This window comes from Hemicordylus capensis, chromosome 2 (genome assembly GCF_027244095.1).
Source record: "Hemicordylus capensis ecotype Gifberg chromosome 2, rHemCap1.1.pri, whole genome shotgun sequence".
NCBI lineage: Eukaryota > Metazoa > Chordata > Lepidosauria > Squamata > Cordylidae > Hemicordylus > Hemicordylus capensis.
The window spans coordinates 168,576,739-168,595,976 of record NC_069658.1 but is presented as its reverse complement, the minus strand read 5'-3'; the positions used below and the strand labels follow the sequence as shown (position 1 = coordinate 168,595,976).

At 47.9% G+C, this 19,238-nt stretch overlaps 1 protein-coding gene across 1 annotated transcript in view; it reads right to left on the bottom strand.

The window, feature by feature from the left end:
- Positions 1 to 9,340: 9,340 nt before the first annotated feature.
- Positions 9,341 to 19,238, bottom strand: part of ATP1A1 (ATPase Na+/K+ transporting subunit alpha 1) — a 40,840-nt gene continuing 30,942 nt past the window's right edge. Inside the window, exons 13-23 of the mRNA XM_053292275.1 lie at positions 18,313 to 18,488; positions 17,774 to 17,910; positions 17,219 to 17,369; positions 15,953 to 16,121; positions 14,914 to 15,068; positions 14,527 to 14,650; positions 12,700 to 12,845; positions 12,444 to 12,574; positions 11,677 to 11,778; positions 11,346 to 11,437; positions 9,341 to 9,611 (exon numbers count right to left, since the gene is read on the bottom strand). Coding sequence (XP_053148250.1) covers positions 9,583 to 9,611; positions 11,346 to 11,437; positions 11,677 to 11,778; positions 12,444 to 12,574; positions 12,700 to 12,845; positions 14,527 to 14,650; positions 14,914 to 15,068; positions 15,953 to 16,121; positions 17,219 to 17,369; positions 17,774 to 17,910; positions 18,313 to 18,488 — 1,412 coding nt within the window. The 3' untranslated portion in view covers positions 9,341 to 9,582. The remainder of the gene's footprint in view (positions 9,612 to 11,345; positions 11,438 to 11,676; positions 11,779 to 12,443; positions 12,575 to 12,699; positions 12,846 to 14,526; positions 14,651 to 14,913; positions 15,069 to 15,952; positions 16,122 to 17,218; positions 17,370 to 17,773; positions 17,911 to 18,312; positions 18,489 to 19,238) is intronic.

Genomic DNA, 19,238 nt, shown 5'->3' with positions numbered 1-19,238 from the left:
AGGGATTAGGAAAGATAAAGTGAAAATAAAATCACCAGTACTGTAATGCCTTTATATGCATCTATGGTACAACCACATTTGGAATACTCTGGTTGGTTGCCCTAAAAGGTGAAGGCAACGAAACGATTACGGTCTCAAAGCACCTCCCATTGATGGCCCACTTGTAAGCTTCCAAAAGCATCTGATTGGCCAGTGTGAGAATCAGGATGCTGGACTAGATGGATCTTTGCTCTGCTCCAGCCAAGTTCATATCTTATGCTGGTAATCCACCAGTGCAGGGCTGGTCTGCCAATGAGTTGTGGTGAGGGTGGCATCTGGGCAGTGAAGGTGAGGGGGCGGGCTGATGAGGAAGGTGGGAGACAGGGAGGGGGTGGGTGGCAAGGGTGGGGAGGGAGGCTTGTTGACCCGCCTCAACGGCAAGTGGCAATGAGCTGGTGCTGGTGATTATGGATGCCTCCCTCACACTACAAACAAGCACACAAAATTTCTAACAATGCACATCCTCACATCCTTGGGATAAGGAGCTTGTTAGCTGGGCTTGTGCTGCATCTTGGAGTGCTGTCAGCTTTGCTTTCAGCTGATCGCTTTCCTGCTATCCATGAATGCCAACTCAACAGGATTTTGCCCCTAAAAAGGCAGGAGGGCATATGGTGCACTGAGAATAACTTTGTTCACAGCAGTCACATTGCTACTCACATTCGCTGGGCGAACTTGCCCAGGAGAAATTATATGTTTCACTATACAAAGAGAGTTAGTTTAACATTTTGGTATTTGGGAACAGAGTGACTTTGGTTTGGCTGAAGAGTACAAGCACAATGAAGTGGTGCCATTTTGGGCTTGGATAACATGGAACTTTGTTACTTACATTTTATGTTCTGAAATGAAACAAAAATGATCAAGGTTACAGCCACCACAATCAAAGGACATGCTAGATCCAGCCACAAATGGAATGCATTAATTAAAGCTGATTATTTACATGATTATTTACAGAGAGACAAGTGCAGTCTGCTTTCAGTGCCCTTACTGCTGGCTGTTTGTTCGCCCCACCTCTTCTCCAGGACTGGAATACAAGTAACTAAAGTTAACTAAAGTCAAAAGCTGGCCTGGATCACTGAATGGATTAACCCAAAATACCACAGCACCCACCTATCTGCAGTGGGTTGTTTACTGCCCCACATCCCACTGTTCTTCCTCTTCTGCTTCCAGTTTTTCCCTCCACCTTTTATGTTCCAATGTGGCACCATTTCCTTTTGCACAGAACCAGGGGTGGCCAGGGCTCCATGAGGAACGTGCCAAGCAGCTCATCTACCAGAGGGACTCTTGTTTAATTTCTGCCGTGGAGAAGAGGAGGAGGAGGAGGAGGATTGTTTCCTGAGCAGCAGAGCTAATGCAACCGGCACAAGCAGGAATAGCACTGTGGCCAGAGAGGCTTGGGCAGAAAACAAAAGGATGAGCAGCTTGGCATTTGTACAGCAAATGTATAAATTCAAGCGTTTCGCTCACATGATCCCAGTAATCCTTACAACAGCTCTGAAAGGTAGGTCACCAGTATCCCCACAGTGCAGACTGGGGCTGAGGCCAGGAATTGTGGCTTGCCCTAAGAGCTGCTTGTGAGTTCACAGCTGAGGTAAGATTTGCATAGAGGAACTCCTGGCTGGCACGTCACTTTACACAACTTCAGACCATGGTTCTACTCACTTAAGTTAAAGCCACAGCTGGGGAGGCAGGGATGACTAACCAAGCGACATACATCCACATTCTCACTGCCAGATGTGCTCTGTTATAAGTAGGGGTGGGCATTTTGGAATTTTCTTGTTTCGATTTGTATCCGAATTGAAACATCCCTGTTTTGTTTTGTACCCAAATTTTCTGAATCTGAATAAGCCCTGTTTTGTTTTGTAGCCAAATTTTCCGAATCGGAATCGATTTGGATTTTTAAAAAGGGTCCCAGGGCAAAAAGAGTGGGTGGTGGTGGTAGTGTCCAATGGGTGGAAGCTACCACCCACATTTCAAAGGAATTAGGCAAAGGGCTGATTTTTTTTTTTTTTGGTGATTTTTTTAAAAGTTTACACATCTTTAAGAATTTTCCCATAGGGAATAATGGGGATTCCAGCAAATGTATAGCTTCAAATCAAGGGGAAAGGGATGACCCAGAACAGAGTGTGGTGGGTGGTAGTGCCCAATAGGGGCAAGGAAACTTCCAGAATTATTTCAAAGGAATTGGGCAAAGGGCTGATCTTTTGTGGTTTGTTGAAGTTTACGTGTCTTTAAGATTTAAGTTTACGTGTCTTTAAGATTTAAGATAGGGAATAATGGAGGTTTCAGCAGCCCCATAATTCCACGGGGGGGGGCAAGGGGTTGTGTAGTGCACATAGGGTGCCAACCACCCCCATACCCACAAGCCTGTGGGGTACTGGGTTTTGTTGTTTCTGAGGTGTTCATTGTAGATTCTCTGGTAGCATGAGATTTTCAGTGAAAAACAAGAATCCACTCTCATATGCTACCAGAGAATCTACACTCAGAACACCACAGAAACAGCAGAACCCAGCACCCCATGGGTTAGCAACCCTTCCACTGGCCAATGTGGGGTCAGTAAAGAGTGGGAAGAAGCAAAAGAGCCAATGGGGAACAAGGAGGGAATTGTCAGCAGGTCAGCCCATGCTTTAGGTCACCGATTGGAAGGCTGGAAGGGCGGGAAATTCAAAGATATGTCAAACACAAAATGGAGACTGACTCAGAGATCACCACAAAATGGAGGTCCGAAACAACAAAACGTTTTGTAGCCGAAACAGGGGCGTTTTGTTTTGTATACAAAACTTTTGGATCTGAAAAATGGGTGTTTTGTTTTGTCTACAAAACACCCGAAACAGGCTGTTTTGGGTACAAAACGTTTTGTATCTGCATGGCCTGGGTCTCACAGAGGCCAATTGCGCAGGCACGGCAGCCTCCAAAATGGCCACCGTGCCTGAGGGGAAAGGTTCAAACAGGCCGAAGAGCTGGCCGAATGGTTGGTATAGGCATGAAGGGAGGCTGGCGGAGGGAGGGGGAACTTCCATGGACCAAAACCCCACCCCACCGCCTCCCACAACTCCCCTGAAGGGAGTAAGTATTTTATATTTATATGTATGTATGTATGTATGTTCAGTCCAGGGTCAGACCGATTAGGGGATGGTTCGATTTGACCCTGAACCTGTTTGCACATTCCTACCACAGAGCCCTGTGGTTGTCTTTGGTAGAATACAGGAGAGTGTCCCATCGCCTCCTCCTGTGCAGTATGAGATTATGCCTTTCAGCTTCTTCCTATATCGCTGCTGCCCAATATAAGTGTCTCCCATAGTCTGGGAAACATATCAGCACGGATTTCAACCAGCAACCTCTTGCTTGCTAGGCAAGTCATATCCCCGCTGTGGCATTAGGTGGCTCTTTTATTGTGTGAACAAGCCTCTTATTTCTCAGCTCCCAAATGCCAGTCTCTTGGCTAAATTGTCACTTGCTAGCCACAAGTCAACTCAAGAAGTCAAGTCAGTGTGGTGTAGTGGTTAGCACGCTGGACTAGGATCTGGGAGACCCGAATTCAAATCCCCATTCAGCCATGACACTCACTGGGTGACTGGGCCAGTTGCATCTCTCAGCCTAACCTACCTCACAGGGTTGTTGTGAGGAGAAACATAACCATGTACTGGGCTCCTTAGAGGATGAGCCAGATAAAAATGTTACAACAAAGCACTCCTTCTAGCACCGCAGAGCCCACAGTTGGAAGAGGTCACAGGGTTATCAGCCTTGCTCTAGCCCATAACGGCCCCCCGAAGACCTTCCTATTTGCCAGCTGAGATTGGGAAGAAACCCAATATGCCATTAAGGCAGAGAGTTTCCTTTGCTGGGATTAACACTGTATACGCTTGGAGTTTGACACACGAAGCCCTGAAAGGGAATCTGGTATCAGCTCGCCACTTGTCACCTGCCTCCGGTTGCAACCCTGAGCAGGCCACAGCCGGCCCAGCTCAGGGATAACAAGAACTGATAGGCCTTGGCCTGGCATCCCGCAGAGGAGGTCAGGCCTGGTATCTGTTACTTGCCAGCTTGGCTGGCAGGCAGGCTGTCCGAGGAGGAGGAGGGTGCGTGCTTGCGAGGGGGAGGGAGGCGGCGTGGAACGGGAGGCCAAGTCATCTGATCCATAATTGATTTATTCTTCCAAAATGTACTCTTATGGCACGTCAATGAACAGCTTGACCGAGGTAAAGAAAGAACAGAGCTCTTTGTCTGCCCTGGGGGAACAAAGGCCTGCCTGTGAGCATGTGGGTGATAGTGACCCAGCCGAGATCAGCTGGCCTGGTTTCCTGCTTTGCAATTATACAAGGCAGCGTGAGCGCCAGGCCAGGAGGCCGGAAGGGCTCCAAATGCTCATGAGATGGCGGCTGAGGAAGGGCCCCTGAGGTACTGGATTCCGTTTCCAGACATGCGGAAGGGGCTTTCTTGCCTTTCCCTCGTTGGGACGTAGGAAGCCGCCTTATATACCGCGTCAGCCCATGGGTCCATTGAGCTCAGCATTGTCTACACACCGACTGGCAGGGACTCCTCCAAGGTTGCAGGCAGGGGTCTCTCCCACCCCCTGTCTCCCAACTCTTCCTATTTTCAGGTACCTCCCTCTGATAAAACAGTAAGCGGCAGCGGGGCGGGGTGCCTTGTCCACCTCATATTAGTGAGCATGTATGCACTAGAATGCCAGGTTTCAGCCTCTCTCACAAATCTGCTGAAGTTCCATGACATCCATAAACGAATGTATGAACACAGTGCCTCTTCCGTCCCACCCCCCCACAAGTAGCTGCCCAGCTATAAAGATTGCTGAGTGTGTTTAAGTTGCTGATGCTCTATATGCTGCTTTTATTTTTCTATGAAGAATGTGTAATTTTAAGTCTTTTTTTTTTTAATGTTTTTAGGCCACCTTGATGAGCACAGTCATTAAGCCTGAGTTGTTGGGTAACCAATGCTGAAAACTGGGCAGCGTATGCCCCCTTCCCTACCACTTCTCTATTGCAAAAGCATTTGGTGCAGGGCACCAGTCTACTCATGCAGACAGCTGGAGTGCAACATGCCATTTTGTCCCAGAAAGCTGGAATAAAAACACTGAATTTACTAAAAGTCTACAGCCTAAATTCAGGCAACTAGCAGAGGCCTTCTACTGCTCAGTTAATTTAAACCCGCCTCTTCTTTTTGACGGCCATTAATAAATTTGCAAGGGCAGCATCAGAAAGAAAAAAAAAGCGAAGGGCATAGAGGAGCCAAAGTGCATTTATTGGGTGGCAAGCTCTGTCCCACATATTGGATTTCTGAAACAGGATGGGGGCATACTACTAGTCTGGGGGGCACTTGCCACCACCCACAAGCTGCCCTTGGGGGATGTTAGCAAGCTAAGGAGGGCACCAAAAATGGCAAGTGCCACCCGTTTAAGGTTAGATTCAAGCAAGCGCTCAGCTGTGCTTTTGGACTTTGTACAAAAACTGCCTTACCGTAGATGGAGATCCCTTTCTTAGAATCTGACCTCTCCCCTGTGAGGACATCAGAGATCTCTCTTGAATTACACAGTGCAATGGGGTTGAATTTCAAAGCTGTCTTGAGCTCTTGCCTGTCTTTCTTCTTTCAGTTTTGAAACTTATTCTGGATAAAATGCTTTCCCCAAGAACTAATCTCTCAAAGCAGAGTCCCACAACATCTCTGCTTGTGGTGATCCATCCTCAGAGGAAATGGGACACCCAAGTCACTCACCTTGAGCAGGAGTCGCCATTTTGCCAAGCATTGCACAACTTCAACGTTGAAAAGTGGTTTATTCTTATGGCAAAGCAAATGAGATTACAGGTTTGCCTTGAGCAACAGACAAGTGCAAAGAATGATTGTGAGAGCCAACCCTGTATCATACTAAAGCACTACAAATATTAAAGGTGAAATTCCATGCTCTATCTTAAAGACCAGTTGTCCATCTAGTCCAGCATCCTGTTTCCAACAGTGTCCTTCGGATGTTTCTGAGAAGCCGACAAACAAAGCACTGGAAGCAAAGGATTGGGTAGCATCTTGTTATGAAGAGACCTGTTAACATTTAGGGATTTATTAACATTATTTCCTAGGGTTCTTTAAAAAAAAAAATTGCTACTGGAATTGGAAGAGGTGGCATGTGGGGCTGAGATTCAGAGCAGGAGCAATTATTTTTTAAAAGCATTTGTACCTGTTCTGTTTTTCCAATTTCAGTCTATATGTTTTCCTAGCAAGCAGCTTGGAGACATTTAGTGTAATGTCAGTGTGGTGTAGTGGCTAGAGTGCTGGACTAGGACCGGGGAGACCAGAGTTCAGCTTCAGCCATGAAACTAGCTGGGTGACTCTGGGCCAGTCACTTCTCTCTCAGCCTAACCCACTTCACAAGGTTGTTGTGAAAGAGAAACTCAAGTATGTAGTACACTGCTCTGGGCTCCTTTGAGGAAGAGTGGGATATAAATGTAAAAATAATAAATAACAATAGTAATGAACACCCACCCACCCCAAATGCTCCCCAACAGCTTCTAATTAAAAAAAAATGTTGTAGTTAACGCTGTTTACAAATCTCCCTTAGCACATCTAATTGGGACCTCAAGTAAGAGAGTGTGTGTGTGTGTGTGTGTGTGTGTGTGTGTGTGTGTGTGTGTGTGAGTGAGAGAGAGAGAGAGAGAGAGAGAGAGAGAGAGAGAGAGCGCCCCTTTCAGCAATGAACGAACAGGACTAAGCACAGGCAGTGATAATCTGTAGGATGGGTATGTTACTGTTTCATCTGTAAAATGGAGACTTGTATTCCTTCCTATGGAGGATACAGAAGAAAACACAATGGCTGTCATTACAACATCAGAGACCTAATGAGCTAATTTATACTTTAAAATCTGTATGACAGTATATCAGCCTCTGTTCCAGAGATCTGGAAAGTGATTGTGGCATCAGTCTATATAAGACAAGGCTTCAGAAGCAAACCTGCAAATTAAAAGGCCGGTGGGGAAATGCTTGACTAACAAGCAGAAGGTTGCTGGTTCAAATCCCCACTGGTATGTTTCCCAGACTATGGGAAACACCTATATTGGGCAGCAGCGATACAGGAAGATGCTGAAAGGCATCATCTCATACTGTGAGGGAGATAGCAATGGTAAACCCCTCCTGTATTCTACCAAAGGAAACCACAGGGCTCTGTGGGCGCCAGGAGTTGAAACAGACTGGACGGCACACCTTACCTTACTGGCACAGTAGCTCAACCATGCAGCCCCATCTTGTGCATGTTTATTCAAGATAATTTGGTTTAAAAAGATTAAAGCATTGTGGTCAAAACTGCAGAGTCATCCAGAGAACCAATATAGAACAACCGCATACATGAAGCCAATGCTGAAGCATAATCTGCTATTGAATTTTGTAAGACTGAATCCCAAGGAATAAGTGGCAGCGGGTGGGGGGGGGAGATGTGTCAAGAGCAGTATCCATTCATCTTATCATTGATATAGATTTATCTTGTTTGTAATGAGCCATTAACTAAACGTTTTCCTGAAAAACTATCAGTTTGGTCAGAGTTAACATCAGTGTAGTACCCAGTGAGTGCTGTATGAGTTTCAAATGGACTCCATTAAAAACAACAACAACATGATCTGTGCAATCTGTAATATATAGTCATGGAAGAGCTTGTAGACCGTCCAAAATGTGAAAGCTGAGACTCAACGTCATAGTGCCCAGTCCTCACAGCCGATTTATAGAGTTCTGAATGATGGCACAACCACTGCCCCCCCCGCCCCCCCCAAGGCCACCCCAAATAACATTGGATGATCTAATGAGAGTGGGCTCTCCACTGACTTTCTGAAAATGGAAAAGCAGATTTTAACAAGCCTTCCCCACACTTTTCTTAATGCTGGAATTTTCCCTTGAATTATCTCTTTGTGCTTATTCTTTTTTCTGGCATGCCTTTTTTGTACATTCAGTTAATTTAGGTCTTTATGGTTGTCCTCTTGTTATAAAAATCCACGTGGAGACAGGTGGGGTAAATAAAAAAGGTGACCAAGCCAGCCCATTTTTAGTTTGCCAGGGTGCATTTCCTCCAACATCAACTGGAATCATACCCTCCACATCTGAGATATCAAGGAGGAGGGCTTGGTCACAGAATAGGATTTCCAGGTAGGCCTTTGGCCTCTTCAGTCATTGTATCTGACTTCACTGCATTCACATACACCATCCCTGAGAGCTTGTCCACAAGCCCTGCCCCTCTGTAGTTGTAGCATTTATCTGCAGAGACAAAACACTGGACTCAGGGACAGAGTCTTCCTGTGACTGGAATGCCAGGCATTCTCCTGTAACCATGGAGAGGGTGGGCAGGGTTTCAGAGCACGTCAGCACAGAGGTGGGGCTTGCAGGCATGCTCTCAAGGATGCTATATGTGAGCACAGTATCCTCTAGACACAACTGCATGGGGCTATGACAATGACAAACCACCATTGATGCCCTACCTCCACATTTAAATGAGAGGAGAGCTGGTCTTGTGGCAGCATGACTTGTCCCCTTAGCTAAGCAGGGTCCACCCTGGTTGCATATGAAAGGGAGACTAGAAGTGTGAGCACTGTCAGATATTTCCCCTTAAGGGATGGAGCCACTCTGGGAGGAGCATCTAGGTTCCAAGTTCCCTCCCTGGCTTCTCCAAGTTAGGGCTGAGAGAGATTCCTGCCTGCAACCCTGGAGAAGCCGCTGCCAGCCTGTGTAGAGCTACACAATACTGAGCTAGATGGACTGACTCAGAATATGGCAGCTTCCTATGTACATCAAGGCCTCCCTTCCATCTCTATCCCTCATGCACACCACTTTTGCTCCAGCTGAGTATCAGTGAGGGAAGTGGGATGTTTAAACAGGAAGCTGGCAGGACCAGTCTTCACCAGGGTTTCTAGGGACAGGGCAAAGGGTTAGGACCCTCATTGCCTCAAGGAGTATCTCCTGCCTAGAATGAAGGCTGAACTCACCCTTACTTGGTGGGCCAGATATCACCCATTTCCAGAAAGCCTGTGGCCTCTTACAAGCCCAAAATAGGTCACACCGTGCTACAGAAGCATCCTGAAGTCCATCCAACTGCCATCAAGGCTGCTAATCTTCCGAGGTTCCTGCCACCTAGTACATCTTCAAGCTCCCCTTGAATGCAGAGTTTTACGAAAACAGGCAGCCTGCCCACTTTGATTGCCAGTCACCTGGAAGGAACCTCTCTATACAGATTCCTGAAGTCTGCTCCTCTATCAATACGCACTGCAGCGTGAGGTTTTTTTGTGTACATACACACATGCCAATCACCATGAGCGACAAAAAGATGTCTTCTTAGGATCCATCTTTATTTGTAAAAGTCCTGATATAAAATCTTAATCTCTTCCTTACAAAAACAAAAAGGCACATTAAAAACTACTCTGCTTGCCACCCCCACCCCTGGGACTATGCTGGACGCTCCCCCGCCCTCTCCATTCCGGGCTTCTTCTAGCTTCCTCCACGTGCTTTCCTTCTTCCTCCACTCCAGAAGCGCATGCAGCCATGTGCAACCAAATCTGGTCCAGCCGTACTTTAGTAGTAGGTTTCCTTTTCCACCCAGCCTACATTGGGGGGGGGGGGGAGGGAGAGAGAGAGAGAATCATACATCAAGTTGGGTTTTCCATTTCTCAAGACAGACACAATGGAGTGTGCAAAGGGTTTCAGTGTTTGCCCTGTAAATGCTGGAGGACATTAAATAATGCTGTTGAGAATACTCTGTTACAGAAGCATAGGTTGTGTAAAGCTTCTTCCTCCATTTCATACCTCTGGGCCATGTTAACTATTTACCAGTCATGACTAAGGTCCAGGCCAGAGAACCATCGCCACGAGGGCTCTTTCCCCCTCGTGCCAAGGCTAGGAAACGAGGGAGCAGCAGGAATGGCATGGCGCCCAACTCAAACCCCTCCAAAGCAAAGGAAGTGCTAGGCAGCCATGGCCCTGCCCTAGGGGCCAGGTTCAAGTTAATGCTCAGTTACACCAGCGTCTCAGGAGGCAGCAGTCCATAAGCACAGCTGCCATCGCTGCCAAACACTTAATTCTGACAACCGGGGATTGGGAAGCAGCCTGCAGCCAGGAGAAGTCAATGTCTGTCATCTGCTGCCATGTATGTCACTGACCCTGCCACACCCATAGTTCCCCTTTTGACTGACTTGGGCTGGAGTCGACAGCAATGTTTCTAAACCTCCTTTTCGTCTGCTGCTTTCGTCTGCCCCTTTTCATGCAGTCTCCGACATCTCTGCAGCAGAGTGCTAGTCTAGCAGCTTCTCCCCAGTTAGCTCCCTCCTCCACTTCCTCCTGGCAGCTTCTCTCCCTCCCAGTCTGGTAAAGGAACCTGCCCCCGCCCCCCCTCCAGAGCTCTGCACCAAACTCACCCACCTGAGAAGGGTGCTCAAGGAAGGAACTGTGCTGGGGAAAGAGGTTTGCGGAAAAACCTGGGGTGGATTTCATTTGTGCAGGGAAGAAGAAGTTGACCTCCCAAGAGGACAAGGGGAAGTGGGGGATGGGAAAACCCAAATAGGGCTCTTGTAGGAAAAGGAGGTCGGCAGGAGGAGCTGGAATGGATATCACGGCTTGTGCAGAGAAAGACTGCGCGCACTAGCCTTTTTGACTCTGGTGTTGGAACAGATTCCTCCTGCACTATTCTCTGGCAGAAATGGAGCCCTATGTTTCTGGGATGGCTGCACTGAGTGAAGAGCCTGTGAATGGCAGGAGAGTGATGATGGGACGGCAGGATGGGACGCCCCCCCCCACTGCCACTCACCTTCTCCTGCAGCCTCCATTGAGGTTGCAGCTCACCAAATCACTGGTGAAAACGCTTATGGCACTTCCTCCTCCAGGCAAACAGTGCCATAAGTGAGTTTGTTGGGTGGGAGGCGATGGGTGAGAGCAAGGCGGGAGGGTCCCTCCCTGCTTTCCCCTCCCTCTTCAAGTGCTCAGGCTGATAACATCTGAAGAGGGCTTATCTGTCTTCTAAGCCCTACTCAATTCTGTGGGTGAGAAGTGAAGGCTGCACTTGTCCTATAGAAGGGAAAGGGCTCTACATGTGCTCAGAGGCATTGTTACTATATTTCCACTGACTGGTAAGCATAATTTCTGGCTACCTCACACAAAGACAGATTCTGGACCCCTGGTCTGAGGGGCTGTTTGGTGCTTGTGTGCTGAGGAACGGAAGTTTGGTCAGTAAGCCAGCTGACATTTTTGTCCTCCCATGTGGAACACTCCACAGCAGAAGGGCAGCTACACCATCACAAAATGCATGTATTAGCCAAGAAGGCTGCAAAACAGCAGACTCTTACCTCCAGGGCTGTGTCTGAGGATGAGTTTTCTTACTTCATCATACACAAAGATGAGGAGTGAGTAGGGGAAGGCACAGAACCACCATGTTGGTCTGCAAGGAAAGAGATCAAGTTGTAGGACATACTTACACAGCATAAAAGTGGGGTTTGATCAGTGTCTTCAAAAGCCAGCACCGGCATACCCTCTAGAATGAGCCCAGGCCAGTTTCTAATGACTCACTCAAGCAATTAAGAGTGGTAGACATTAAGCAAGGACCAGCTACAGCAACAGAGGGAAAGTTCAGATAAATCCAGCTGACCTTGATTCTTGAAATCGATAATTAGGACTTACCTGAGAGGATACATCCTCAAGGCAACATCCATTCCAGGACAGTAAGAGAGGAAGGCAGCTAGAGCAGTCTCTTCAAAGAGACCAAATATGAGGATTTTGTTCCTGTTGAAGAATTAAGGAAAGTTAGCCTCAGGAGACCACTTTCCTCCTCAACCTTGGTTCCTGCCAAGTATCTAGTACAGTCTAGTGAGTTCTTCTGCTTTCAACTCGCCTGCCCCACCCCCCCGCACAAGTAATTAACAATACCCATTGCATACAGAACCTAACAGATACAGTGCCCTGACAGCCACAGCCAACAGCAGGCCAGTAAGAAAGCACATATACACTCCAATGTTCTTTTTAAACAAGCCAATAATCCCCACTCTCTTTCTGGGCTCAGTATTCCTAGCCCTTTATTTCTGCTTTGGCTCAGGAGCAGGCAGAGCACAAAAGATCACAGTTGCCCTTAACAGGCTGTGTGATGATCCAGCACAAGCCACACCAGTAACAAGCACGGCCCACATGCAGTGGGAGGATGTGGCTTCTACCACCCACCAGCTCATTTGAGGTCAAGAGACTCTCTCCCACTTCCCAGCCTTTATTTGCCAAGAACATGTTGAATGCAAAACCAGTAGTCCTCCCACTCCATCCCAATAGGCATACAGCTGCAGGACCTGACCATTCCAATATCGAGTTGGCTGTTTGGGTTCCTCCTTGGAAACTCTGAAGCCAGCTGCACAAACTGGCCTCCGGTGCTATTTAGGAGAGGTGAAGACCCTGCTACTCACTTCATTCCCTGCTGGAAGACAGAATTTCTTCTGGTCTTACAAATAACCAAGTCAGCCCACTGCACCACCACAATGCTGACAAAGAAGGCTGTGTGACAAGTGAATTCCACGATTTTCCTCTGCTCGTAGGTCTGAGATTTAAAAAGGAGGAGGGGGGACAGAAAATGTGTTTCCGTAAGTTCTTCTTCTAGTCCCATAGCCACAGAAAGCCACCAGGAATGGATCCGAAGCACTCATTGGCTATTAGGAAACTCACCCACTGCTGCCCATAGCTGTCCTCTACGTCATTAACCCACCGGTCATCCCATGACACTCTAATTCCTAACAACGAGGACGGCCAGAAGCCATTTTCTGCAAGGATCACGAAGTAGGTAAAGAAGCCTCCCAGTGCCTGGATCATCCCTAAACAAACAGGAGGGAGAGGTGGACACAAGCTTAGTTTATGATTGCCAGATATTGGAAGACATTTTATGAATTAAAAAACAAAAAGGTGTACACATGGCCTTCTTTAGCCCATCATAAGGTGAGAGGCTGAAGCTAGGTGAGTGCCAGCTCAATCTCCTTGACGACAAAAGCTGCAGCTAGAATTGTATTGAGCTTCCTCTGTGATGTGCTCCCGTACAAGCATAGTAAATGGCACAAGACCAGCTTCTCCCCAATCTCCCCAGGGGCTCTGCTGTGCTCTGCCAACACCATAGCAATCATGCACAAGAATGCACACCTTCAGAATTCCAGCCATCCTTCATTTGCCTTCAACTTTGGAGATATATTGCAGAGAAGCCTACTGCTCCTAAAATGAGCACCCTTCAACTCTTACACAGGCAGAACCACTATAATTATATTAAGCTATTGTGAAATCATACACTGAAGGAGAAACGCACGAGAGACAGCCACTCCAGATCCCATCAGAGCCTTAGCAACCTGCACACTTGAGACGCAAAGTTCAGCCCCACTCCCTTCCTGCCTGCACATGCCCTTCTTCCTCAGGCCCTGCGACTGAGGTTTCCCAGTCAGCTTCCTTTCTCCAATGGGCCCCTCCCTTGGCATATGCTTCCCTCCCATTTCCTCTTCCTACCCTTCTTTCTCAGGCTCCAGCATCTCAGTGCTCCCTCTCCACATTGCAGGAAGTAGCATAAGAGGAAAAGCAACCAAGATCCAGCTCACATTACAGGCTTTGCATTCTAGGGAGGATTTCGCTTCTTCCCAGAAAAGAGGTGTCGAAACATGCTCTATTCATGCTTCTTTTGCCACTTCCTGGAAGATGTGGGTGTGCCCTGGTGTCCCTTGCCAATGCTGCTGCCTCCTCCACTTCCTTCAGCAACCTTGTCTGGAACTACTGGTGTGGGGAACATGGCGGTTGTCCAAGAAGAACAAAGTCAATACTACAGGGGACTCTGAAATTATTGCAGGGGACTCTGAAATTCCATAGTATGCCACAGTGGCAGAGCAACACTGACTGTGGCCCATATCCAATTTTTTGGTGGGCTACCGCCTGCCCCCCCCCCCCCCGCGCCCACCCTCTGCAGCCACACCCACCTTCGTTGGCCATGGCGTAATTAGGAGAGCCCAGCATCAGGCCATGTCCTCAATATACTATGCCGTGGCTGGCAAAGAGTAGCAAACCAGCCACAGCGACTGCAGTGGATGGGTTCACAGAGGCCAATGGCAGCTGGGATGGTGGGAATGTGACCATTTGAATGGTGGGGCCTGCAGTGGGGCTCGGGTGTGTTTGTGCAGCATGGCTGCTCAGTCACAGAACTGTCTCTGGTATGCAATCAGCATCTGTTAGCTGCCAGGGATGTGCAATTGCTACTGATGAGTGCATTTTCACAGGCTGCAAGTGCCCCACTTTCTCTGGAGATCTGAGATATCTCCAATATTTTGCAGAGCCTCAGAACTGCTGGGGGGGGAAAAAGAGCAAGACATCTTGCTCCTCCTCCAAGGTGACAGAAGCACTTCCAAAATTCCATGTAATGTCTTAGCGGCCACTCTCCCATTTGGAAAAGACAGACAGAATTGGTGGTGGGACCCAACTTCCACATCCCCTTCATCAGAGCGGGCAGGGGTGCATGTGTGCGCTTACCAATCTGACCATAGGCCATGCTGATGAGCCTTTCATTGACTAATTTGTCTGTTTTGGGGTTTCTGGGCTGTCTCTTCATGATGTCACTTTCTGCCTGCTCGTATGCCAGAGAGATTGCAGGAACCTTTAGAGAGGGAAACGGATGTTACAGTATTAGATCCCGCTTCACAGACTGTGTTCCTTGTAGGAAGCCATGCGGTTCATGCACAAAAAACCCCCCACACTTAAGGTGTTCCCCAAGGAAGCATTATACAACACACATGGAATACAGAAAGCCGTCTCAGGAAGCTCCAATAGGCTACTGGTGGTTGGTGGGGGGGGAGGGGGGAGAGGATTTAGTTATGGTAGACATACGTAAAAATGGAGCTCGATTGCTTTCTCACTAACCATGTCAGTGCCCAAGTCAATGCAAAGAATGGTAACTGTGCCCAGTGGCAGAGGAATGTTGGCAATGATGAAGATGAGGAAAGGTGTGATCTCGGGGATGTTACTGGTCAAGGTGTAAGCAATTGACTTCTTCAGGTTATCAAAAATCAGACGGCCTGAGAGGAAAAATAAAAAGGTTTTGTTTAAAGGGGGATTGTAGCTACATGGTAGTAGCCTGCCAGACACCACTTCCTAAACAAGCCCAGTACAGAACAGGTTTTCCCCACACTAGTGTAGAAAGAAGGGTAAGAGACCACCCCCACAATGAAGCCCAAACTCATACTGCGTGTCTTACATCACACATTCAGACAATCTAGATTCAGGGAACAGGAGCTCCCCATCTAGGCTTGCTGGTTACACTTTACTGGGTCCCCAGTAGCTAGTTTGGTTCATTTATAAGAACCAAACAATGAAGCTCTTCTCACGATTGGCGAGGAGAGCTTTTTCCAGGACTGTGGGGAGAACGGGCTGAGACGATCAAGAGGGAGCCCTGGGCGGCCGGCTCCAGTGCCCACATGGCGGCCGGCTCTGTCACAGAGCCAGCGGGGGCTGTGGGGATAGGGGGCTGTGAGGCCCCAGGAAGTTCCAGGATGCACAGGGCAACCTGGAGAGACCCCCCCCCGCAGCCTCCTGGTCGGGGGGTCTACTTGTGTGTCGCCACACACCACGGTGGCACACGAGCAACTGTTAACCTTGCTCCATTAACCTCATTTAAGGGGGAGGGGGAATTAGGCAGGCTAGCCACCTTGGGGGCACTGGGCTCGCCTGCAAGCCCAATGGTTCCAACAATCCCTGGAAAGCAGGCTAAGCTCCCTTAGCTCACTTTCCAGTGATTGTGGGAATAGCATCAAGAAGCTTTACACACACACACACACACACCCAAGTGACTGGATATTCTTGGAGAATCCTGAATTTTTGAAGGTGGGGTGGTGGAGGGAAGGAAACAAGGTGTTCTTTATATCTGAAATGCCAGCAAAATAGCAAAGCACTAGAAACCTACCCTCTTCAACCCCAGTGACAATAGAGGCAAAGTTGTCATCCAGCAGAATCATGTCAGCTGCCTGTTTGGAGACATCAGACCCAGCAATACCCATCGCAACACCAATATCTGCCTTTTTCAAAGCAGGGGAGTCATTCACACCATCACCAGTGACGGCTACAATAGCACCCTGGGAGGGGGAGAAAGGAAAAAGAGCTTCAATGCCTTATCTGATTTACACAAAATATCTTAAGTACAGTTCATAACTGTTCATTTTTCCTCCTGTGAGGATTTCAGCCTCACCATCCCCTTTCATTGGTTTCAAGTCCAGTCCAACCAGTGATCTCTTCTGCACACTTCAGAGTGTATTAGTGACTTGTGCTACTCTGTAGGAGAGGAGCCAAAGCTCCATGTGGGGGCAATGCTTTGTATGCTGAAGGGTTAACTCAACATCACCTCCAGCTAAGAAGGATCTTGGTGGAGGAGGTGGATCATTTGGGCTGGAAGAGGCCCTGGGCCCCTGGAGAGCAACTGGCAGCCAGAGGAGAGCTAGGTAGCATAACACAGTTTCATACACAACTACAAAGCAATGGGCATCCGGTACACGGATGCAAGGACAATAGCTTGAGACAGGGGTGTCCATCTGCCCACGCAGTTATTACCTTGCTAATGGAACCCTGCAGCTCATATTCATAGGAACATCGGAAGCTGCCTTATACAGAGTCAGAGCACTGGTCCATCTAACTCATTATTGTCTACCCAGACTGGCAGCGGCTTCTCCGAGGTGGCAGGCAATCTCTCTCAGCCCTATCTTGGAGATGCCAGGGAGATAACATGGGACTTTCATGCTTGCTGCATGCAAGCACGTAGATGCTCTTCCACAGAGCTATGGCCCCATCCCTGAAGGGGAATACCTTACAGCACTAACATGTGGTAAGCAGGTGGGCCCTGCTTAGCAAAGGTGACAATTCATGCTTGCTACAACAAGACACAAGTGACTAGGCTCAAACTATCATACTTCGGGCACATCAGGCGAAGACCCAACTCCCTTGAGAAGTCCTTAATGCTGGAGGAAGTTGAAGGAAAGAGAAGAGGACGACCAGCAGCAAGGTGGATGGACTCGATTACGACAGCAATGAATGCACCACTGAGAGACCTTAAAGGCCAAGTTGAAGACTTGGAGAGGATCTATCAATGTCGTCGCTAAGAGTCGACACCGACTTGACGGCACTTAATCGCCACAAGACCAACTAGTGAGCCCTCCCTGCAGGCTGCTCCTCCACTCACCTGTCGTTGGCAACCTTCCACAATGATAAGCTTCTGCTGTGGAGAGGTTCTGGCAAAGACTATTTCTGTGTGGTGCGTCAGAATGTCATCTAGCTGCTCGCTGGTCATGTCCTTCAGGTCAGAGCCATGAATCACACAGGCTTTGGCATCCCTGTTGTTTAGGAAAGGAAGGTTGTTATTCCAGCTCTTGCTCCAAAATGCCCAGGGGAGAGGCTTTCTCCACCCCACCCCAAACTGGCAATGATGCTGAAATGCCTGCTTCCCTCCCCACTTCTCAGTCAGATGCTACTACTGACTAAAAGCTTCAGAATCCTGATCCTGCTAAACTGTCACCTTGAGAAGACAAAGACTGCATCCATTTTGCTTGGAGTGCAATATGAGGTGGAAGCATTGTTTACCCAAATTTGGCTCAAATACTGTTTACAAGCTGCCTTTGCATCTTGCTGATGCGGACATTTTGTGTCAAATGTTGGAATTCAGCAGACAATTGGCAGGTTCCCCTCCCTCTCTTGACAAGCTCTACAGTCGGTTTCTGACACAGTTGCTGCTCAGTACCTGGGGTTGACCTGGCTGACAGGAATATTGAGGCGAAGAGCAATGTCTTCCACAGTCTCATTTCCCTCTGAGATTATGCCAACTCCCTTGGCAATAGCTTTGGCTGTGATTGGATGGTCTCCTGTCACCATAATAACCTGCAGGGTCAAAAAGGCAACATCAGTTCCAAGGCAGCACAGGCAAGACGGAAATCTGTCTTTTCAAAACACCACTTGCCCCAAGCAAAAAACAAAGAAGCTGGTGTCACTGTAGTTTATTCAAGAGACAGAAGCAGTACTTTCTCTCTCAAAAACAAACCACAAGATGACAAAATCTGCAAGTTTTCTGTGCCTTGCCTTCCCCCACTTTGGCATGTAAACCTCACTCCAACACAATCTTGTGCTTTTTGGTACCATGCTTAGAGGGGATTCTGTTTTACCTCTCATAGCAAAAAGAGAGGGCATGCCCCCACCCACAGGCATCTGGTGGGCCACTGTATGAAACAGGATGCTGGACTAGATGGGCCTTGGGCCTGATCCAGCTGGGCGGTTCTTATGTACCTTTATTCCAGCACTTCTGCATTTGCCAACAGCATCAGGCACAGCAGCACGAGGTGGGTCAATCATAGAAATCAACCCAACAAAACAGAGATTATCCACTGGGAAGTTCACTTCATCTGTGTCAAACTGAAAGCCTTCAGGGAACTGCTCATCTGGCAGGGCTAGGTGGCAAAAACCTGTAACAAATCCAGACCAATTCAAATTACTTCACTTGCCAATGTACTAGGGGAGCAGGTACTCAGGATGGCTATTTCAATTGCCAAGTGGCTTGACTACACTGGAGACAGCCTTGGCAAATTTAACACTGGCTACCTGCAAAGCTAACAGAAAGTATTATTAGCCAGGAATACTGCAGACAGATCTAGGCTCCCTCTCTCTTGTAGGCGACTGGAGCAGATATACAAGCCAGACCAACCTTTTCTCAAGTTAGGAGCATAGGAAACTGCCTTCTATCGAGTGAGACCATTATTTATTTATTTAACATTTTCATACCGCCCAAAACTTACGTCTCTGGGCGGTTTACAAAGATTAAAAAGTAAAACATTAATTAAAAACAAAAAATTTAAAAGCAAGAAATTTAAAACACAATTTAAAATTTTAAAACAATATTCTAAAAACAACAAAACAATCAAAACAATCTCAGTTAAAAGCCTAGGTGAATAGATGTGTCTTTAGAGACGTTTTAAAAGTTGGCAGAGATGGGGAGGCTCTTATTTCACTAGGGAGTGCATTCCAAAGCCTCGGGGCAGCAATGGAGAAGGCCCATCCCTGAGCAGCCACCAGACGAGCCGGTGGAAAATGCAGACGGACCTCTCCTGATGATCTCAATGGGCGGTGGGGTTCATAACGAAGAAGACGTTCTCGTAAATACCCAGGGCCCAAGCTGTTTAGGGCTTTATAGGTTATGGCCAACACCTTGTACTTTG